At 40.8% G+C, this 23,939-nt stretch overlaps 1 protein-coding gene and 1 long non-coding RNA gene across 5 annotated transcripts in view; one reads left to right on the top strand and one right to left on the bottom strand.

Moving 5' to 3' along the window:
• Positions 1 to 23,939, bottom strand: part of PTPRN2 (protein tyrosine phosphatase receptor type N2) — a 630,954-nt gene that overhangs the window by 22,405 nt on the left and 584,610 nt on the right. The window contains exons 17-21 of the mRNA XM_081163514.1: positions 22,127 to 22,204; positions 15,748 to 15,867; positions 12,443 to 12,609; positions 4,394 to 4,447; positions 2,229 to 2,293 (exon numbers count right to left, since the gene is read on the bottom strand). Of these exons, the coding sequence (XP_081019640.1) occupies positions 2,229 to 2,293; positions 4,394 to 4,447; positions 12,443 to 12,609; positions 15,748 to 15,867; positions 22,127 to 22,204 (484 nt within the window). The remainder of the gene's footprint in view (positions 1 to 2,228; positions 2,294 to 4,393; positions 4,448 to 12,442; positions 12,610 to 15,747; positions 15,868 to 22,126; positions 22,205 to 23,939) is intronic.
• The window catches only part of LOC308569748, a 136,263-nt gene that overhangs the window by 104,869 nt on the left and 7,455 nt on the right, over positions 1 to 23,939 (top strand). Inside the window, exons 4-6 of one of the 4 annotated variants that reach the window (XR_014000798.1) lie at positions 3,975 to 4,060; positions 18,537 to 19,411; positions 21,572 to 22,120. This is a non-coding gene — a long non-coding RNA (uncharacterized lncRNA). Of the gene's footprint in view, positions 1 to 3,974; positions 4,061 to 12,355; positions 12,457 to 18,536; positions 19,412 to 21,571; positions 22,121 to 23,939 lie in introns of those variants that run through there. The other 3 variants (XR_014000796.1, XR_014000799.1, XR_014000797.1) reach the window with 3 other exon arrangements.

The following is a 23,939-nucleotide window of genomic DNA, read 5'->3' as shown; positions in this document are numbered from 1 at the left end:
CCAAATGATCTCTAGCTTTCTCACAGCGGCTGTGTCATACTAGGTCAACATCTTCATCAGTCACCACCAGTTCAGACCCCCTGAGCTTATATGTGAATTTTTTGAATTTTTTTTTTGCATTGGAATGCATCACTTTATCCTCAATTGCATTTGCCATTTTACCACCCATTCACTCAGCACTGAGAGATCCTTTTGGAGTTCTTCATAATCTCCCTTTCTTTTTCATTATCTTGAACTACCTGGTATCATCAACAATCCTGGCCACCTCACTGCTCACCCCTAACTCTAGATCATTTATGAACATGTTAAGCACAGTAGTGATCTCTTGGGAGAACTCCACATTCTGCACCTCTCCAGAGTTCTATTTCTAGTCTCTTCTTCCTGCTACTTAACCAACTCCTGATTGACAAGGGAATTGCTATGCTAAGCTTACTCAGGAGTCTTCATTGAGGGATCTTGTTGAAAGCAAGTACACTATGTACCAAATGAAAAGTATTCACTCCTGGATTAGCTTGGTTCCTACTGTGAAGTGCCTTTGGGGGGGAGAGTGTTTCTTACATTTATTTTCTTAAATTTATATCCTTCGTTAGTCATGGAAGGAATTACTGAAGAATTGCAATCGATATCTAGGTAACATTGCAGGTATGCTTGGTCTTGAATTCTTAACACCCAGTGAAAGTGGCTTAGTGTGGAACATACCACCGTAGGCAACTGTTTGCTGGTGCAACTGTCCTGGAAGCGTTTTTAAATTATTATGTGTATACTATCTGGGCAGTGGGACGCAGGTGGCGCTGTGGTCTAAACCAGAGAGCCTAGGGCTTGCCGATCGGAAGGTCGGCAGTTCAAATCCCCGTGACGGGGTGAGCTCCCGTTGCTCGGTCCCAGCTCCTGCCCACCTAGCAGTTTGAAAGCACGTCAAAGTGCAAGTAGATAAATAGATACCGCTCTGGCGGGAAGGTAAACGGTGTTTCCATGCGCTGCTCTGATTCACCAGAAGTGGTTTAGTCATGCTGGTCACATGACCCGGAAGCTGTCTGCAAACAAACGCCGGCTTCCTCGGCCTATAGAACGAGATGAGCGCCGCAACCCCAGACTGGACCTAACGGTCAGGGGTACCTTTATCTTTACCTGGACAGTATTCCATTTCCATTCTACTGGAAAACCATTGTGAGAAGGGGAGGGGGTGAAGGAGCAAGGCTCCATCCTGCCCTTACAACCAGCCTGATGTCAAATCCTACTACAAGAGATGTTATGGAGCTCCACCTCTTATTGGGAGGGGCACCTGATGACATGGCCCAGAAGACTGGATTTGGCTTCAGGGTGCTAATTGCTGAGTAAGCGTGGAGCAAACGAGACATGCAGAATGCTGAACATTCCTCCCTGCTAGGCTGGTCCTGACCCCATGTCTAACAGAAGCATGACATGTAAAAAATAAGCAGGTAAATCTTTTCCTAGTAAGAAGTGAGAAAAACTTCACTAGCACAATGTGTGTGTGTGAGTGTGTGTGTGTGTGTGTGTGAGAGAGAGAGAGAGAGAGAGAGAGAGAGAGAGAAAGAAAGAAAGAAAGAAAGAAAGAAAGAAAGAAAGAAAGAGGTGGTGGTTGATATTAAAGAGACGCAAGAGAAAGGCCAGAAAATAATGTTATATTGCTTAATATAATAGCAACTCCCGAGGCCTAGTTGATGGGTTCTGCAGCTTCACCGGAATACTGTGGAAACTTCCTGACTGACCAAGTCAGTCACATAAGAGGAAAGGAGGAGCATAAAGAGAAATATTTCAAAAAGGTCAAAATATTCTACTTGCTTATTTCAGTTTTCTGTCATCTTCAAAGCAAGAGAAGCCCTTGAACACAAATTACGGTCAGGTGAATGTCAACTGCTGCATACCACACAGAGAGTGAATGTAGGGCAAAACTAAATAAATATTTACTGCGTAGTTCATAACATTTTTTGCCAATAAAAGTTATGTAAATTTGTGAAAGTACAAATCCAACCACACATGTGTGAGATTCATTCATATAGACCTCCAGGGGCTGAAATTTTGCTTCATTTTTAATCACTGTGGACATCGGAAAAACAAAATAAAAAAAAGCCCCGAGAACATTCAGGCAAGGGTAAAATTTGCCTCTAATCTATCTGAGGCCCTTTTTGCGAATATTGCGCCTGCGTTGCCATGACAACGCCACCACATCTCAGAACTCAAAAAGCGACAGCACTTTCGATTCTCACCTTTGGCCATTTTATTGAGAACCATGTCAATTAGGATGTAGGTTCCACTTCTTCCCGCACCGTCACTACAGAGAGGGGGGGGGGAGGGGAAAAAACAACAATAGCACATGATCAATTCAACATGCTCAAAACCCCGACAGAAATGCGATGCTGGAAGTATAGTAGCATAAAGGGCTGAGTTGAGGTGGAAGGATGATATACGTTAGACAAGCTTTCTTTAACAAACTGTCCTCACAAGCTTGGCAGCTGTTACATTATTATTTGGGTAAACTCTACAATTCTGCAAGATGAATTTGTGTTTTCGTTAAGGGCAAATACCTGCTTATTTTGGAAAGACGTCTCCAAATATTTTTGAACAGTACTGTGATAAAGTGAGTAATTTTAGAAGCCAAGTATCCATGATCAAGAGCTGTTCAGTCAGGTCTGCTAGCGAAAAGCTAAAAGGACAGAATAGCATCTTCTCCAAATGACTGCTCTCCCCGGTAATCTGAGCTTACAGGAACATTCATGTCAACAAACCAACCTTACAATCACTTGCATCTTCTTAAACTGGGGGGGGGGGGGATTGTATTGTTTCCTTATAAATTAATTGGATACTAGTCACCTGGGCTTGGGGAAAAATGCTGCCAATTTCCTTTTTCTTTAATATAGTAGCTGTCTTGGTTAGGGGGGAAATAACATGCAGCTTCTGTAAGCATTTCTAACCCTCTTTGGAACACACAGGATAATTTTGGAGACTTCCGAGTGATCCATGTGAAGATATCAAGATCCCTAATCTGAAAGCAGTTTCCATTTGCTGTCAGAAACCAGCTTCTAATTGGAAAGGTGTTAGTTTTCATAGATGTTGCCAGTATACAAAATTAAGATTCTAAGCAATCAATTTTTCTTGCCCTTTCCCCCATTTTTTAAGGTGGCATTTTTGTGACTGTGCTTGATGGAGAGAGGGGGAGGGAGATATATCACTTATAATAATTTGCTTTTGTTGATTTTCTTTACCTACAAAAATTATTTCTGGACTGGAGGGGTGTGGGGAGAAGACAGTGGTGTTACTGTAGTTTTGAATGCATTCTGATTTAAGTACAATTTACTAGGTCAGGGGTGTGGTTTTTAACCACAGAGTTAACGTTTTGACATTAGGCATTGGACTTAGTGTCAATAGAAATAATTGAGCGATTAAAAAAAATTATTTGACAAGGATATCGTAATATATGTAAAAATTAGGAGGCATGTGCTTCTTCTCTTTTATAGCAAAATAAACCGTGCCAGTCCAGGCAAATTCAGAAGTCTCCTAGAGTCTTGAAAATGGCACAATTCCCTGAGTTTTACGCAACGGAGCCTCAAAACTGGCAGGGTTTTCTGCTTATAAACCACAGTCTATGAACTCTCTTATTTGGAAGCAAATTCTCAGCTGGCTTACCAAATAATATGCTTCTTGGAAGTCTATTCTGTTTAGCAGTTCCTTAGTCTCAAACCTCTTCCCTTCCTATGAGCTTGTGGCATTATGACCATGGAGGGAAAAAGACATGCAGCCATGGACCCAATAAAGGCAGCTTGGACCCCCCAGTTCTGAGTCTTCCACACCTCACCAGTCCTTGAACTGAACAGTATGGAATCCATGCCTAAACTGTATGATGATATTTCTCTCAAAGCAGTAACACGTGGTACTGGGAAAAGTAATGTTTGAAGGCTTTTGAAATAAATGTTCAGTGAGCTGCCAAGCAAGTAACAGGGCCTATTTACTTACAGATGCAGAGAGGGTGAGGCTACAATCCTACACTGATTTACCTGGGAGTAAAACCCCATTGAACTTGATGCGACTTACTTCTAAGCAGGTATGTGATAGTGCTGTTTGGTGCCTGTGTGCACTGTACTGTTGTAGGTCAGAGAGAGAAGGAAGAATTGCTGCTGACATGGTATTGAGACCCCACTGGTTATTTCTGATAGGCTTAAGCAACTTTCATATTTTCATGATGAAATCTGAAGTGTGAGGAATCTCCCCATTTACTAGAGACTCTCCTCATCAGCAAATACAAATGTTTTTGGGGCAGAACAATAAGCTTTTGCTCATTTGGCAAATCAAGCTACAGAATCATTTGCATATTTTGTTCAGTCCATGCAATCTCCTTGTGAGCCTCTTTTGAGGGTGGGTTGAAAATGGTACTTGCCTGCAATGAACAATTACCGGACAAGAACGACCCCTGTAGCACTTGTTTACTTTTCTGTAATAAAACAAATATAGACATTGATAAATATATTACTTCCTGAGGTAATCATCAGAAGCATTCCAAAATAAAGTATCTTCCACATTTTAACGCCCTCCCCCAAAGATGACTTGGCATATTAAAGTAGCTCAACATAGGCTATGATCTTCCAACCCGTTTTCCCAGTAAAAGGCTTAATGAAATTGTTAGGGCAATGGGTGCAATTCTCCAATCATTCCTCCTATAAAATAGCCATCGGGGCACATTTTTTAGTGGACACTGCCATAGATAAACCGACATAGTCCGAGAAAGGCAACCTTTAAACGGTCAGTCTTGCTATCAAACAACATTGTCGCTGCCCATTGCCTTTATGCAAAGCCAAGCCCAAATCACATGGGAGTGTTACAACACAGACATATTAGTTATATGCTAGACCATGTAAACATTCGTGCTAACTCAGTGGGCTATTGCAAATGGAAGCTCCTGTACATACATGTCTTCTTGAATTCTTGAGTCAAAAGAAACAGAATTTTCACACATCACAGTAAAACAGTTTTTAAAATATACTTCACACATCTGTAATGCAAATGAATGTAAAATCTACAGTTGATAGATGGCATATTCCATTTGAAGAGCACTTTTTCAAAAGCTAAAACCTCACCAATCAGCTGTTTGGCAGAAAAGGGGAAATCAAGTAGAAGGCCCCCCCCAACTTGCTTCTGATTAGTAGGAGTTAATCTTTGAAAAAGGTCTCTGTGTGTACACGGCTAGATGCTTGATTGGAGATGCAAAGAACCTATTTGGTGCATGCAGTTCCTTACTGTGAGGAAACCTGGTTTCACATACATGCAGAAGCTGCAACCCCCCCCCCCCCCCGCCCAATTTGGGAACATCGTTCTGCTCCTCAGTAACTCCCACATACTAAAACAGCATGAGATAAGGCTGAAATATACTGTTTTTCAGCAAAGAAACAATGAAAAAAAATGCTATCAGTGGCGTTGTTTTTAAAACATCAACATAAGATTGTTTTAGCCCTGGTTTCTTGCTGTTCATGCCATGTGTAGAAGAGTACAAATAAATTTGGTCCTCTTATGTTAAATCTTGCAATTATTCTGCACTGGTGCTCTTCCACATTTTCACTGAAATTGACGTCTCTTAGTTTCAAAGTAACTGTATTTAGAAATGAAATGTAGAAGCTGTATTCCTGAAAGAGCAGGGTGGGGGGTGGGGACAGTCGTGAGACCATTGAGGCCTTCATTTTTCTGCTTTTCAGAGAAATAGAATCCAGCTAAGCCTATTTTACCTCACGTCACAAAGTTGCCTTGGGCATTTTAGTGCCTCAACTTTAATTCCCATCTGTAAAATGGGAACGTTAGTTATCTATCTTACAAACTTGCTGCAAGGATGGGCATAAGAGCAGCTCTACTGCGTCAGATTAAAGTCCTTAACAACGATCACAGATAAGATTTAAAATGAGAAATAAGTATTTCATCTAAAATTGAAACCCAGCAGCCCACAGATCCTGTGGGTGGTTATTGCTTCATTTTTGTTTTTAATATGTACTTTATGATTTTATTCTATATTTTATGCTGTGAACAGCCCTGGGAACCTCAGATGAAGTGTGGTATACAAATTTGAAATTTAATATAACAACAACAACAACAACAATAATAGAGTTCTGCAGGGTATTTTTGTGTCAATTGGACTATAGGTTTTAATTAAAAGCCCAATGAAACTAAAAAAAACCCCCTCTTTTTTCTGCAAAGTGCAATTGGGGGCTTACTACAAATATAAATCTTCAAAACATACCACAGAAATAGGAGAGATTTTTGAAGCAGTGGCATCTCTAGGCAAAGCATATCCAGACTATGGCTTAAATCTAAAGGACCACAAAATTAGTTCCAACGTGCCCAAAGGGACTTTGAGCTTTTGTTTCTCAAAAAGCCACCCCACTGCCACATGGCAAGCTGCTTTCAAAATCTAAGTGTCTTCCAAAAGCAGTTTGTGATATTACAAGGGGATTTGCCGTTCAAAAGGAAAAAAATCCCAAATCCACTAGGGATTCCGAAGCCTATTAGTGCACCCAACTTGGCTCTTTGGCTCTTTAGTTTTCGCCTTTTCCATTTCCACACTAAGGCTGCCTCTCAACAAGGGTCATAATTCTTGTAGTATTGTTTCAGTGCAGACCTCAACACGGTCACATCACCAAAGTGTGGTTTGATCAGCAGGAATGCTCAGTGGGTTCCCTCTCTTCCCATCTCATGCTGACATTCCTCTTCCCTTTGGTTTCGCATATAGCTGGTTAGCATGGCAGGTGCACTGATATTTTCACTAACTCTCGCCCTTCAGGCATAATCATGTGAGGGACTGTCTGGGCTCTGCCCTCCATCATGGTAAAGTGAGGAACTTTTGGTTTTTCCAGGGCTCTAAATAGCAAAGAATTCCTTCTTTACACAGCTATGCTCCAGTTCATGGCAATGAGGGAGTGGAGCTAGTACATGCCTCCCCCCCCCTTGCCCGATTACTCTACCCAGTAACAGAAAACCTGAACAGGGCTTATATACTAAGCCCAAGCAAGAGTTCACAAACCCACTTTGACCATAGTTTGAGGTTAGCAAAAGCACTATATCCATAATGGAAGGGCAGGGCATTTCCATTTAAAATGGAGGAATTGTGAACCTGAGGGGTACTGCCAACTGCCCACCATGTAGTAAGGTAAAGGACCTCTGGACTGAGGTTGAGGCACTAAAATGCCCAAGTCCAGTCAAAGGTGACCATGGGTTGCGGCACTCATCTCACTTTCAGGCCGAGGGAGCTGGAGTTTGTCCGCAGACAGCTTTCCAGGTAATGTGGCCAGCATGGCTAAACGGCTTCTGGCACAATGGAACACTGTGACGGAAGCCAGAGCACAGGAAACGCCATTTACCTTCCCGCTACAGCAGTACCTATTTATCTACTTGCACTGGTGTGCTTTTGGACTGCTAGGTTGGTAGGAGCTGGGACAGAGCAACAGGAACTCACCCCGTTGCATGAATTCCAACTGCTGACCTTCTGATCAGCAAGCCCAAGAGGTTCAGTGGTTTATACCCCAACCATGTGGTAGAGGTTGGTCTGTTTGGGCGAATGGGGCAATGTCTCACCAACCTTAATCTACCTTCAGTAGGCCGAGACCTGCCTGGCATTCATCATTTACAAGCAGTCCAAGGGGTGGGCACTGCCTGTGAGCTTCCTCCTCATTATTTCCACAATGCCCTGGTAGAAATCAGCAGGGAGAAGGAGGATGGGGACAAAACCAGCATTTGTTGGCTCTGCTTGTTCTTGGCTCTTCCTCTGCCTACCGTTGGGCTCCCTCTGCCTTCTGACCCCACCAGTCCCAATGGGCACCAGCCACCAATGCAACCAAGACAGTATGGCAGCATTAATGGGCAGAATTATATTTGCTGTAATGTGCATTCTTGCAATGTTAAGTGCTGGATCAAATGGTACAATGAATGGTTGAGTTCTCATCCTAAAGAATGGGGATATCAGATACTGGTTTGAAATCAAGGTAGCATGATCAATTAGAGCCAAAGGCTTTCTGAGAGGTGGAAGTTTAACATTTTATCCTTTTCTAAGGGTAATACTTTCATTACTATCATTAAGCTGAAATAGCATAGTCTTGGACTTGGAAAAAAGGCCTTGGGTTAGAAATACACGACCAGCAGCTCATTAACGGTTGGTCTCCTGAATGCACAGCAAAAGCCAATTTACACTTCACGTGGTATGGCAGGTATGTTAGTGTTTGCTGTGTGACTGAGATGTGCCTCTCCAAACACAGATGAACACATGCTAGCACTGTGGCTCCCTGGTGGACCTGTCCCTGTGTGTTTAGGGATGTTGCATTCCGTCCTTCACACTTTACAGCAACCAACAGCAGGCTGCTCACAGGGGCATGTGAAGCGTTAATCAACTCCGAGGACTAGCTAGAAGTGTTAAGACATTTATTTTCATATTGCTGTTTCCCACATATGCCCATTAAAAATCTGCATGACTATAGATAATCATATGGGCAACTTAGCATAATTTGTCTTTTTTTATTGACACCTGAATCGTATTTCATATTTCAGAAGGCACTTGAAAATAATTATTTCAAAACAAGCTTTGCTGAGAAGTAGCTTTGGAACATTGAGATACATGGTTTCATTCAAAGTTTAGTCCTTTCAAATTCAGTAAAAAAACTTTTTGGATAAAGTAAGGTTCAGGGTGTTTTAATATTTATTTATTATTAAGTTTATATGCTGAACCTGCCTCAAGGAGCCCAGGATGGCAAACATGGCAATACTAAAACAATTAAAACTTCTAAAAACAGTTAAAACATCTAAACATCTAAAATCAATCACTTACTGTCAAACTAATTATTTCAGGTTTGCCAGGGATAGAACTGTAAACCATTAAACACCTGCTTAAATAGGAATGTTTCTAAATTTCTCCTAAAAGTTAATAGTGAGGGAAACTGACAGACGGGACCACCACTGAGAAGGCCCTGTCATGGGTAACTGCCTACTGGGCAACCCTGATGGTGGCACCATCATAGGGTTCAAGTTGGTTGATATTGGAGAATGTACTCTTTTGGGTAATTAAGTCCCAAGCCATTTAAGGCCTTATATGCTAGTACTAATACCTTAAATTGGGCCCAGTAGCTCACTGGCAGCCATTGTTGTTCTCTAAGGACCAGTGACACATGATCCATTGGGCTGCCCAACTTACCAACCTAGCAGCCACATTCTACACTAGCTGCATTCTCTGGAACATCTTCAAGAGCAGCCCCACAGAGAATACATTACAGTAGTCCAGGTGGGAGCTATCCTGAGCCAGGAACGGTCAGAGCTGGCAGACCAGCCTAAGCTTGGCATAAGCCCTCCTAGAAGCCACTTGAGACTCCAGTGACAAGTTGGAACCAGGAGTACCCCAAAACTATAAACCTATTCCCTCAGAGGAAGTACAACTCCTCAATAGGTTGAATACCTAATTCCTGGACCCAGGAGCCAAATAAAGTACATACATATATACATATATACATTTACACGCACACACACTTCAAGAGGGAGGAAGAGGAGGAGAAGAAGAGGAGGAAGAATTAACTAGGAAAGAATGATTAGTAATACAAACCAACCCTTGGTTCATTGAGTGAAAAAGAAATCACCATGCAAACCATCAGCAAGCAAAGGTCAGAGGTCGTTAGAAGCTCAGAAAAGGGGTTTCCCATATTGTCCCTGCAGCAGAGTCACAGTTTCCAATGATCACTTTTGTGACTATGCAACTGGGCTTATATTACTAGCTGCAACATCACAAAAATGACACTGGCAACCGCTAATTAGCTGGCAAAATAAGAATTTGACCATTTTTAAAGTGAGCAGTGTTAGTAAATGCCATTGCACACAGCAAGCAGTGATAGCATAATATATATTTTAAGCAAAGCCCTCACATGTGATGCTAATTATCTTTTAGCTTAGCAGTGTCTCTTTAAAGTGTAAATGTGCTCCCTCTGGGCTCAAGGAATATTTAATTACACATTATCAGTGCATGACTAACAAGCTAGTCCAGAGTTTAAACGATTGGTCTATTGTTCAAAATAAAATTAGGTTTCTATAACCATTAAAACTGACCAGTGTTTTCAGGAGAAGTTTCATTTATCAAGCACTGCATTCTGCATGGATATTTTAAGCTTATGGAGGGAAGAAAAATCTGCCTTCATTCACCAATTGATACTAGATTTCACAATATTTTAATTCAAATACTCAACACAATACAATCTGAAACATTGTCTAATATAGAGGAACAAAAAAAGTGCAAGCTTGTTGTTTTCAGAATCTCACAAAATTTGCTTCCAGGAGTGAAAAATGCACATATATTTCAGAAGCTCTGGGACAAGCTAATTTTTTTGGGGGGGGGGGTGTCCAATTTTTCTTGGTGATATTTTCTTAGTTGTTTATATTAGCATCTATACATACATACCTATGTAAGCATATAAATATACATACATTTACAAATATATATTTGTATATAAACATGTTAGATGCGTGTCAAAACATTAAAAGGATGGGAGTCACACTTAGTAAGACTTTATCTATCTGTAGTTGCAAAAAAAGGAAAGTAGCTAAGCCAGAGGTACTTTTTTCTGAAAGTGTGAGACATTAAATTTCAATATCAAGGGAGGCAGAGTATTTATTGCTCTGGCTGATCTTAAATTGCTTCAGCTGTTAAGGTAATTACGATTGTCAATATACTTAAGTTCCCTTTAAAAAGAGCATGGAGGGTTTTGTTTCCCTTAAAATATATAAAATTGATTCTATTTAAAAGCAAACAAACTGTGAATAGCTTTTAAACCTTTACCTGAAAAGCACCTCCACTACATAGAGATTACATTTTCATTTTATTTTCTTTTACAACCAGCTGGCTTCTAACTCAGTCACTCCAACCTCTACTCCTGTGGCCTTTTGCCTTTGACGGAGCATTGAAAAAGGGCTTGTAACCTTTACCCCTTGGTGACTGCAGCAAGAAGAAATTCTTGCTGTCTACCAATGCTGGTGTTCTGATTTTGATTTATTTTTTTTTAAGCTGAAGTAAGCAAAACCTGCATATGTAGAACTGCAACACTGGTACTTAAACAATGCAGAAACCTGAAAAATCTGTGGGTTGGATTCAGATTAAGTTAATCACACCTAGTCATGACAAATCCCACTAATTTAAAAGCAACTAAGTTAAGTCAGGATTCAACCGTGGGTCTTTATGTAGCCTGCAAACATAAATCAACATGCGCAAAGCTTTTCAAGACGCAACTGTAAGCCACATAGACCATTCCCCCTTTTAAATGTGCCAGTGCGCATTTTTACGACATGCCTCATAAGAGCATTTATTTAAGAGTGCAAGTTCAGAGGACTCAGCAATGGTATTTTAATCAGAAGTAGCATTACATTGAAGAACTTTCATATAAGCGGTACTGCGATTTGCACATTCCAATGAACTAGCGTGAGACTGTCAATGAACTCTGCTAAACAACATCTTAGCATACCTTCAAAATGTGAGGAGGGACCGTCCTTAGAAGCAATGTGGAATTTCAGAAGCTACCTAGACAGTTGGAATATCAAAAGCAATACCAGGCCACTACCCAAAACTAGGAAGCAGATTCTTGTTGCGAAACAACTGCGAAAGTGACCAAAAATGTTTTCAGTACACACGGTAGCCTGGAAATGGCACTCCTAACCCTAGGAGGTCTGGGATGGAGAGGGCTAGGTAGACTAGCACACCTCATGGCTTCTCAACCCACAAGAAACAGCCACTTTAGTATCTACTTTAAGATGCTTCTCCTATGAGATGCTTTCCCTGGCATCTTTAATCTTCATATTTAACCTTGTTCTAATTCATGCAATTGGTTCATTTTGCTTGATGCCCCGAGCAGGACATGGTGACATTACCTTGACACATTGCCATGACTTTAGCAAAAGAGCTCCATGCATGAACTGCACCTGAAGGCAGACACATGCAATGCCAATGCCTGGCTGTGCCGGCAAAGTTTCCCTACTTGTGGCCACTGCATATAATGCAAACAAACACCTTATGCATAGATAAAATCGCTGCTTTAGATTCCAAGTCAGCACACTGATCATGGTACTAAAAATACAGTGTGCCATTATTTACTTATACACAGAATCCATTTGCACCACTACATCTGCCTACAACTCCATGGCTAACATAGCATTCAAAGCATCCAATGGTTTAGGATAATTCATTGGTTCCCGACCGGGTTCTTAAGTGGGATTATTTCTTCTGCATGGCAGTTTTTAAAAATGTGAACTTATGGGCAGCTATTCAACCTAGAAAGAAATTGGGGGGGGGGGGATTCATATATCCGAGTTTCCTTATGAACAACTTTTGATGGCATTTTAGGTGGCACTCAGAAACAGTCCCAGAAGCATGTCTGACTCACCAGCCACTATGCACCTAACTTAAAACTATTCACTCTTTGTGTTGTACCTGCGAAAATCCAGAAGGGACCTTGTGGAAGTGGGCACTTTCTGGTCATGCCAGGTAAGGAAATGGAACTGTGTCACGGTTCGAGTCTCATTGGTTTGTAGGTTTTTCAAGTAGAAGCTTCTCACAAGGAAATCTTCACACCAAATGTGCTCTGAGACCAGATTTACCTGCCATTGCACAAATAAATAAATAAATAAATAAATAAATAAATAAATAAATAAATAAGGAGTGAATTAAATATGGAATACAGCAGATAATCACACACATGGCATGATCTATTGGGAATATCTGACATTTCAAAATATCCTCTTTTGGACGGGGCTTGTTTGAGTGGGCTTATTTAGGTGTTTTTCTTATTTTTCTTATTACTTGAAATTTATTTTCTTTTAACTCAAATACATATTTTTGACAATCTGCTTTGATGGGAAAAGTTGTCTGAACTTAAAATGCCACTTTTCCAAGCAAAAAAAGCCCACATAAAATAGCCTATGCTATTAAACTAGCAATAAACACAATAAAAAACCCTTATTATCATAAACAACACAATAATAAAATGCTACAAAACGTGGGTGCTACCCACCAGAGAAGCAAGAAGGAGGAGCTTCTCACAAGAGCCCAATGAAATCTCATGAAACCATGGGGCTCTTGTAAGATCTCGCTGGAGCCTAGAGGTTGACCCACTGACCCAGGTAAGTGAGGCTTCAGTGGGGGTTTGGGGACACAGAACAACAACTTTCCTAGTTTGCCTCACACACTGAAATGGACTAGACTGCCCCTGCTGTTTGGTCACAGAGAAGTAATGTGACTCGAGTTATTTGATGAACAGCTGGTTAGTCTTAATAACTTAAAAAAGTGTTTTGTCTCTCAAGCCTAAACATTTGTGCTGGATGGACCTAGCATTGTCAGTGGTAAGGGATATGCTTTTCATTAAGGCTCTGGATTCAACTCTAGACACCTTGAAGCTTTGAACACAATACTGAACTACATGGACCAGTGGTCAGGCACAGCATAGCAGTTTTAAATACAGAGGTACCTTGGTTTGCATATGTCTTCGTTTGCAAACATTTTGGATCACAAACAAGTCAAAAGTGCATGTCCTGGTTTGCAAACTTTTTTTGGATTACAACCTATTTTTTGGGGGATTATTGGAAAAAAAATTGGAGGCCCCATTGGCGAAAGTGTGCCTTGGGTTACAACCTGTTTTGGTTCACAAACGGACCTCTGGAACGGATTACGGTTGTAAACCAAGGTACCACTGTATTCCCAATGCAGAATCAGGCCCCTGCGATACCAGAACAGGATTGCTACGCACCGGCATGGCAATTGCTTCATTCCATTTACAAATAGGATTTGATTTTGATTTAAGCCTATTAATTCTGCTTAAATCCAAAAACTCTTATCTTAAGTTGTTTTAATATGATCACCAGTAATCCAACCTAATTTAGGCTTATATATATCTTAGCAAATATATATCTTTGCTTCTTTATCCTGCTTTAACATTAAGCAGAATCAGAGCTGATCCTGCACCAAAGAAAGCTCTGAAAGTGAGAGAAACACACACACGTGTTGTAGGAGATGCAGATGACCCTTCACACCTAGAAGCAGACACAGATAATGCCTAGAGAAACAGATTCACTATCCATACTTAAGCATGGTTGGTTCAATCAATTTCTGTTCTGCATCACTTTTGCATGTATTCATGCCCCATTTCTGCACATATGCATTTTAAAAACAAACCATGAATGCAAATTACTCATTTATAGCCTTTATTTTAACCCTATGCACATTTTTTTTCATTTTATCCTAAAATACAGAATTAAAATGTATTTTGAGTTGTTGTTGTTTGTTTTTTAAGCCAAGAAGTGCATGGCAAAATTTAGAGTAGGGTGAAATGCAAAGGATAATGACATTAGAATCCACACCTCAACGTACAGGAGGTGCTGTTCGAGTTAAGTTTGCATTCACGAATAGGAAATTGACTACTGCTTGTTGACGATCTGAGACACACAAAAAGAGGTCTGCCCTACCAGTCCCCACTGAATTCCTCCTCTCCCCCCGCCACTTGTGTATAATAAACTCTACCCCTATGCATGTAGAAGTCAACAACTATGGCTGTTTGACTTATGCATAGAATCAAGCTGGAATCTATAAATACAAAGCAGAGTGAGGCCATATTTGTTCAAGAAGTGTTGCCAATTAGTTATTGCTTATTCCAAGTATTTCTGTATAGTATAACCTGGCAAGACAATTTTACACACAGGAAACAAATTTTGCTTTAACTGACTTAACATGGCCCTGCAGATGTTGCTGGACTACAACTTCTATCCAGCCCTGACCATTAGGCATTTTGGCCAGAGCCCATGGGAGTTGGAGTTCAACATCTGGAGCATTATGGGATCCCCATATCTGTTTTAATAGAATCAACAGTTGCAGAGGCCCTGCCTGCAACAAAGTAGTGGTCAGGATGGAAACTTTAAAAGGTACCTATTTGGGTCCAGAGGGAAGCCCCACTGATGTATAAATGTATCTGGTTTTCAGCAGCAGCTCATTACTGGTCAATTTGTTGTAATATACACATTTTTTGCAAAGCAAAAAATTTAATCCCTAATACGTTTTTGTGTGTTGTTCTCAAGTGAACAGAATGAGAAAGATGGTGGAGGTCTACCTCCTATGCGCTATCTGTTAGGAATTATGGTTGAAATAGGTTTCGCTCAGGACTTGGCACCCTATATTATTTAGTAAGCTTTTATAGCGGAGTCACAATGCCTGGTCCAGATTGCTGCAGCCACCTCAGTGCATTCTGCTATTTGGGGTGTCACAGCTATGTACATCTACAGTTCTGAATTGAAAAAATGCTAAACAAAAATTAGCTTAATTATCAAAATCATAGGTAGGCCTTTTGATAGGGTGTGGAGCCTACAGCTGCTGTTAAATATTTATAGGCACAATATTTTCTTATAATTTATACATTTTAATTCCCCCCTTATTTGTATTTTAAATGTGTGTGCATCTGTGTGTGTGTGTGTGAGAGAGAGAGAGAGAGAGAGAGCATTCTAATTTTCAAACCTCTTTGGTCATGTATATATTTAGAATCTGTACAGAATTGCTTTCCTGCTAACCGTTCTATCAAGATATGCATAGAATTTTCAATGAAGCTGAAATGATTCAAGAACCACAAGATTGCATTTTATGGTAGACCTCAGCTCAGTTTGCAGGTCAAATCCCATTAAGCAATATTTTCCTCTGTATGAAATCAATCCACACACTTACTGTCAGGTTTACAAGCAGATATTTTGTTTAAGTACCTCGTAGATATGGTAGAGGTTTGACCCTTCGTCTGGCCAATAGTGGTAGCACTGTTTGACTCCGTTTTCAGCAAGGGGTGTCAGCATGACAATAACGACACAGCCGTTTTCCCAGACCATCTGCACACAAAGAAAGACACCGTGGCCACACTGTGACTGCCTAATTACTGCATGACATGTATAATTACGGCACTCAGACACACAATCGAAATTTATTCCATTCACAGGAAATGTATTTCATTTTCATTAGACACTTTTCTCTGCAGCTGCTTCCAAATCTCTGAATAAACTAGCGTCATATTTTGCATGTTCACATGAAATATTAAAAGAATCTCCAAAGAATTCCTCCAAATACTTCTAAAATAAATTCTACGCCTTTCTTTACAATTATCTCCAGTTCTTTTTCACTTTCACACTCCCAATTTGCAGAGGAAACAATAGTGCTTTTCGTAGAAAGTCTGCTGCATCATATTTGGTTGCAGTACGCAAACCCAATATGGATGTGTGTAATTAACAAAATAGCAGCAAAATCTGTCATGCTAAATCAAAGAGAAATGCTGCTTCTTTTAGATGCCTGTCATGTTAAAAGATAATCAGTTGAGCTGTCATATTAATGCTAGAAAAACATCAGACAGAAAAACAAAAACCAGTTGCCTTCTGGAGTTGTATTGGTGTAATACTTATTCTTCCCCTCCCATCCCAAATGAATCATCCTACAATAAGTCAATGGGTCTAACTCAGTAGCAAAAATCGACACTACAGGTTTCAGATTTGGCTCATAAAATTTTCAAGAAATACATGTAAAATAAAATATAATGCAACCTACCCTCTGGGCTATATTTTCCCAAAATATACAGATATCACCATGAACATATGATAACAAGGAAACTTCAACAGTGGGACTGTTTAATAATGTAGTGTCGCCCCAGAGCAAGCAAACAAGAATCTAAGGCACTCTCAATTAAAGGTCCGCTAGATGTTATTCATAGAAGCAACAAAACAAGCTAGGGTAGTATATCTGTGCTGGAAAAACAGCCTGTTGTTGAACAAAAACCCTCCTGAATTAATATGGAGCTGCATAATCAAGAAAAGTCTTCATTATTGTGGTGTACATTGATGCTATATTTGCATGCAATTTTCATTGTCTTTTTATTAGCATACAAAATTATCTCATGAAAAGGAAATTGGACTTACTGCAAAGGGTTACGTTTATTTCGCAGAAATATTTATAAGCAACTGCATTGAAATGTAAATGGAGTAAACAAGAAAAGGGGGCATTCGGATAAGAAGCACAGGGATGTTACATTCAATTAAAAGCTTCCTTCTTTGTGGCACAGGGATTTATTTTTACCTTAATTTCATTTGCTTTATTTACACAACAATGACTCTTTTTAAAAGGAAAAAAAAGGGGGGAAGCCTTTGTACAAATTTTGGATAGCATTAAGACAAAGACAAAGGTATATTGTAATGCTAGGGACTACTTTTACACACTTTTATTGTACAACCTCTCTCTCTGGAAAGAGTAAAACTTTCTATGCTGACCCTGTATTCCCAAAGTGATTTCCTGGTTCCACTGAAATCAGAGAGTATACATAATCTTGCTGCAAATTCTTAACAATGCAAAAATAGTATGTTGGATCTAAAGCAACGAGTAACGACTAAGGGTCGTTTTTCTATTTCCTTAAGAGGTTTTTTTATTAATTTCAGCAAAACTTTGAATTGAAAGATGCTGCCAATTACACTAGTTCATACACTCCATTCCACAGAATTCTACAGTCTCTCTCTCTTATTTTAACTGTATCTGTACTATAGGAAAAATGAAACCCCACCACAAATTGGCCAGGCTAGCTGGTGCTTCTATCATATAACGATTTAATGTGCCTTTAGAAGGTATAGAAGCTCAATGAAGCCATTACGAAAATGAGGAGAAACACGGTTTTTATGAGTGCAATAAAAACACAATGATCTAGGTCATAAACTAATCATCCAGCAGTTGCTTGTGCCACCCAAGTGTAACATTATGAAAGCCCACTCATTTAGAGAGAGGGAGAGGGATCCTTACAGTTTGGCATCCCTTTTCCATGGGCTTAAAAAAAGAAAGAAAAAAAGACACAGGGACAACAGCATTTCATTACAGAGGAACTTCCTCAAATCTCTGAAAATTTCCTTAAGCATAAATCCAAATGAAAGTTAATTTCAACAAACAATTTCAAATTTACTCTAGGGTACCATATTTCTTTCCAAGTCATGTTATGAGCTACATGACACTCAACGCTATCAACGCCACAATTGAATTCTAACAATGGAATTCTAGGATATTGCAGTCATATTTAACACTTTGATGTCTATACCATTTCCCCATTAACCCCACCTCCCCAACATTTTCTCCTATCCTTTTCCCTAAGCTAATATTTTATTAGCAATATAATTGATGTTGGGGGAAAATACAACTTAGACTTCTAATAATATTTAGGTATTTATTTTATTTATTAAGTTTATATACCATTCTAGCATTTGAGAAATTCCCAATGTATATAGAAACACTATTATCACTTTGACGCCTGCTTCCTGAATCATATGCTTCACAATAAGGCCAGTCTGCGGTGCCCTCATTCTTCTGTAAGAATATATGTTCAAAGGACCAAGTGGAACATTTGTAATGGCTGACCAGGTAGACTAACTGCTACAAATTAACTAAAGATGGATGTCTAATATAATGTGCTATTAAACATCTGCATTAAACGTTCTTTGTATTCGTCTCCCATTCCCATCTCCTACCCCAAACATAGAAGAACCTCCCTCAACTCCCTTTTAAAATGAATCCAATCCAGGCACACAGCAGTCTTTCACCTAACTGTACATCTTCTGGGATCACTTGTTCAAAATCTTGCTGTATACATGGAAAGCCAACAGATGTTGTTGCTGGATTCCACCTGTGAGCCTCAGTTCTGAATGGGCTTGTGCTTGCATGCAGGTTGCGACATGACAGACATTCAAACTTTATCTAGCTTCATACCCACAACCTGGACCCAGCGCTTCTTTATTACCAAAGGAGACCTGGACCCTGACAATGGGCAGGTGCCTAGTTTGGATCATTCTGGGAAGCAACCACTGAATTCCATGGGGAAGGTGGTGGAAGCCCAAGGGACTGAGAAACCTCCATCCCTACTGCTAAAAGTTCTCTTGCTCATGCCCTCAGACAGATGCTTCCCACAACATGTTCTGCAGCTATGCAGATACTGCCTTCACAACGACATGAGTCTGAGAGGCAGCAGGAGACTTGATAGTACCCCCTGAAGTTCATACCAAGCACAACATCCAAACTTTGTCATTAGAACAGAGCTCACCAGGAGGCAGGAGACATCACTCTGAAGGCCTATTTCACTCCTCAGTAGCCCCCAGAAAGGCTTTCCTGAAGCACCCTAGCTTTGCTTACTCATCACCTCTGTTGCCACCTGGTTGACTTCATTGTTTTTACGCTGGTGCCTAAATAACTGCAAAGCTGATCCTGGGCAAATTCTCTGGAGCAGGAAGTTCTACAGGTGGAACACTATAGCTGCGCCCAATTGAAGACCTCAGCGGAAGAAGTGAGCGTCTAGGAGGGCTGAAATCAAGGAGGGGTTCCTTTAGATTCCTATGCAGTCCTAAGTAACTTGGTACCCAGGTAAGGACTTGTATCTTGAACTGGTCTTGTAAACCGGCAGCCTATGAAGCTCTTTCAAAACTAGCAAGACAGGTTCCCACAAAGGTTCCCCAGTTCAAATTCAACATTAAAAAATCTTAGGGAACATTGAAAATAGTAAGATATGGGACATGTTCAGCTCACGGCTGTTGCTTTCCATAGGACTGAAAAGCAACATCAGGATTAGCCTTTAAAAAGCAAGTTTCCTCACAACTACCCTTCCTAACTCAGGCCAACCAGATATCCTAATTTCAATTTTATGGACTTTGGCTATTAAAGTATTGCAGAGAAATAAGGAGAAGAGCACTGGTTTGACTGGTTTGCAACACTAAGTAAAAACCCCACTGATAGAGGTACAGGTTATATTTTGGTTCCCCCATAAACTTCCCTTCTTGTCCAACCCATTCACAATTGCGAGGCTGATCTACTCCAGAGTAGGGTTGTTCTGCTATTACTGCGGGCTTCAAAAGAGCCTTGAATTCATAATCAGAATAGGGGCCCATGGGAAAATGGGTTCCATCAAGCTGCATAAATGCTACCTGGATACCATGGGCCTTCAAATGACACCTCTTTGGTGTAGAGCAACTTGGGTTTTTTGGTGTTAAGTATTCCTTATTTTGCAATCATAACCCCCCCCCCCAATGAATTCAAGGTTTTCTACTCTGGGAGAATCTGAAAAGCACAGCAAAACAAAAAGCAAATCTGCTGCCCATTCTCTTCAGTTAAGGGGGTGCCAGAAAGATCCATTTGTAATGGAAGCAGAGGTGGGTAGGTGCAATCCAGAGCTTGCTTGGTTTGCAAAGTGCAAGGAAAAAGAGTATTTCCCCCCCTTCTTCCACACTTCCAGCTACACACTGAAGACTGGGACCCAAGTAAGACTATTATGGGGTGGGGGAGGTGAACTATGGCTTTGTTTTTGACATAGGGTGCTGATTTGTGTTTGGCCCACCTTAAATCTTTTTAAACCTTGCAAGTGTGTTGGAATTCTGAAATTCCAACAAACAGCAGTTTTGAATATCTTAAGTCTTAAAGAAGCAACGGTGAATCAGCTGTTTGGTTCATGAAACAGTGGTCAGGATTTGGGATTCTGCCCTTGTGTGAACCTCCCCCTAGTCTGAAACACACACACACACACACACACACACACACACATATAGGAACTTGCAGATATTCTGGGTGGTATTCAACTAACTTTTATTCAGAGTAAAGGTAAAGGTAAAGGTACCCCTGCCCGAACGGGCCAGTCTTGACAGACTCTGGGGTTTGTGCGCCCATCTCACATCTATAGGCCGTGGGCCAGCGCTGTCCGGAGACACTTCCGGGTCACGTGGCCAGCGTGACAAAGCTGCATCTGGCGAGCCAGCGCAGCACACGGAACGCCGTTTACCTTCCCGCTTGTAAGCGGTCCCTATTTATCTACTTGCACCCGGGGGTGTTTTCGAACTGCTAGGTTGGCAGGCGCTGGGACCGAGCAGCGGGAGCGCACCCCGCCGCGGGGATTCGAACCGCCGACCTTTCGATCGGCAAGCCCTAGGCGCTGAGGCTTTAACCCACATTATTCAGAGTAGACCCACTAAAATTAATGGACCTAAGTGAGGCATATTCACTAATTTCAATGGATTTACTCTGAGTAAAGCTTAGGTGAATATGACCCTCTATCTTTTTCTTTCTTTCTTTCTTTCTTTCTTTCTTTCTTTCTTTCTTTCTTTCTTTCTGCCCCCAACTCAGTTAAGGATTTAATGGGGAAAGGTTTATATAACATGAAATGCTAAACTTTAAAAAGCACCTATTTGGGTCCGGAGGGAAGCCCTACTGATGTAGGTTTTCAGCAGCTCTAGGCTTGCATTACAAAGTCCTTGAAAAATTAGAAAATTGCATTAGTGGCAAGCAAACGACATATTCCAACCCTGTGCACATATTGTTACATAGGAATAAGGCCACATCTGGATCGTAGCACACTTCCCTAAACCTCCTGGTAGGAATTGAGTGACTGCTACTTTTCCTTGGGGTTTCCATGATGTTCTCTTCTCAGCAGATCCTAGGTAGGAACCATTTTTCATCTCAGTTCTCCCTTCTCCCACCCCGAATTTGACAACCCAATTGTCACCTCAAATTCTTCTGATATCCATTCTATTCCCACAGCCCAGGCTTGCTTAAACTTGGCATACTAAGATTCCACACACAGAAGCATTTAGCACAGCAAAAATTGCTCCATGGTCCTTCAGGAGAACCTTTCGGCCTTTTTGTGATGTGATGGGTAGGGGCACGTTTCACCCTAATACGCAGACCCCGCTTGCATGTCTGCGGAGTGTACATTGAACCGAATCCATTTGTCCACAAACAAAATCACCGCCATAGCTATACCCAACCCAGTGCAGGTTTTTAATATTACATGTATGATATTACAACCCTGTATTTTGCTGCAGCTCGCAATACTGTTATGCTTAAGATGTAGTTAGAAATGTATATGCAATTGTGAAAGGACGGCTGCAGCATGAACCAGCAGAGCATCTGATTGGTATGCAGAACTTCCCAAGTTTGATCCCGGACATTTCCATTAGGACTGGGAATGTTCCATTTCAAACCCTAGAGAGCCACGGCCAGTCAGGGTAATATTAGCCTAGATGCACCAATGGTCTGGCTCAAGGTGAAGCACCTCCCTGTGTTCCTAAAAGCAGTTCAACAAAGGCTTTTTACCTGCCAGAAGTCTGTGACCGTAGAAGGCAGGGCGCCCTGAGCAGCTATATAAGCAGGGTTCCTAGGATCATGGTCCATCTGAAAAAGGAAAAAGCAATTAGACACAGTGCTCAATATGAACAGAGAGGGAGAGAAAATGGCCACAAAACAGCAAAAATAGCAGTTTTGCAGTGCATTAGTGAACTGATCAACTAGGAGAGCACTTCTCTTGAAAGGAGGAAAAAGTCTGTTATTTCCTTTCCTCAGAATAAGAGTTCCTTTCTCCAACAGAACAGGATGTGTCATCTAATACTAAGATGTCACAAGATCAGCGATCTATGTTCTAAATATGCAACGTGAAATCATTTAAGGAGCATTCGCTGACAAAAAAGAAGAAGCATTTACTCGGGGTTTTCAGTCTCATAGCAACCTACGAGCCACTTCAAAACATTTCTCAATGCAGGGCATTAGGGATGCCGGGCACATTTAAACATCTCTTCCATTTCTGTCACAGCACTCAAGGGCATCTAGAAACAAGCCAAAACTGAAGAACAAACTCAATCCTGGCCTTTTCTGGTCAGTTTGTTTGTTTAAAAATGCAGGCTTCTAACCCTCAATAAAAGAAGTTCTGTTTAAAGACCTTAATTATTACATCTATTTCAAAGAGTGACTGAGTAGGGAAAAAAGAGATCCTCAGAAACAAAGCTACGGAGAGTAAATAGGATTAGGTCGTTACAATGAGTGTTTTCAAACAGATGGGTGGGTTTTCTGATCTTAAATCTTTGGCCCCATTCTCCCGATAAGGACAAGATTGGCTGATGGGAATTTAAACACAAGGAAAACAACAAAAACCCCATTGATTGTAATCCTTAGAAAGAATTAAAACACACACACACACACACTCATGAACAAGGATGACATTATGCTTGCAGTTGCAGGAGCACAAATCTCAATTATTTCAACAAGTGCTAAATTGTACTGAGCAGTGGAATCCACCCTCACCCCCCCAAAAAAAGTTTTATCAAAATTTTAAGCAACAGCAGATAGCAGCAGCCTGTAACACTCAATATATTAACATTTATAAACACAAGTCAGCCGTTCTAAGGCGAAACCACTTGTTAGGTGAGAGATTGGTGATTGCATTTTCCAACTTGTTTGGTTTTACTTTTAATGGGGTTGTAGTTGTGTGAGTTTGCTGCCTGTGCTTTTAACACACACACACACACACACACACACACACACACACACACACACACACACAATTTTTCCAATTTAAAAGCCCCTGTACTGCTGTTTGTCCCCCAGGGAAAAATTATAGATGCTTGTATTTGTGTTTTCCCTGTGCAACACATAGCAGCGTGGGGTTTTGTTTGGGAAAATGGCCTGGAATGAAATTCTGGAGCTATTTCCCCAGTGCTGCATTTCCATTTTTGTTTTTAAAAATCTGGTGATACAATCACAGATCTCCTAACTCGGGCCTGGATTATTCATTACTTTCAGAAGCTCTCTTTTACTTGTGGAGTCGTTCTGCCTACATGATCGGTATTATGTTCAGCCAGGAGTTTTTGGACCTTGGCTGCAACCAATTCCAGGGCATCAACACCACATTTCATATTTTGCGGTCCACTGGATTCAACACATAGTACATTGACCAGGACCCAAAAGCTATTTTAGGCACATCCAATGGTTTGGGGATGCGCCGTGCAGTTTCTAAATTATTTTGTTTGAACATCAGTTTCCTATGTGGTATCACAAACTGCTTTTTAAAAACCCGTAATTTCACCTCTTGGTATGCCTCTAGGCGATTTGAAGCAGATTGGTTAAGATTTCTCCT

This window comes from Podarcis bocagei (genome assembly GCF_964188305.1).
Source record: "Podarcis bocagei genome assembly, chromosome: 12".
NCBI lineage: Eukaryota > Metazoa > Chordata > Lepidosauria > Squamata > Lacertidae > Podarcis > Podarcis bocagei.
The sequence above is the reverse complement of the archived record's forward strand: the minus strand, read 5'-3'. Positions and strand labels throughout refer to the sequence as shown.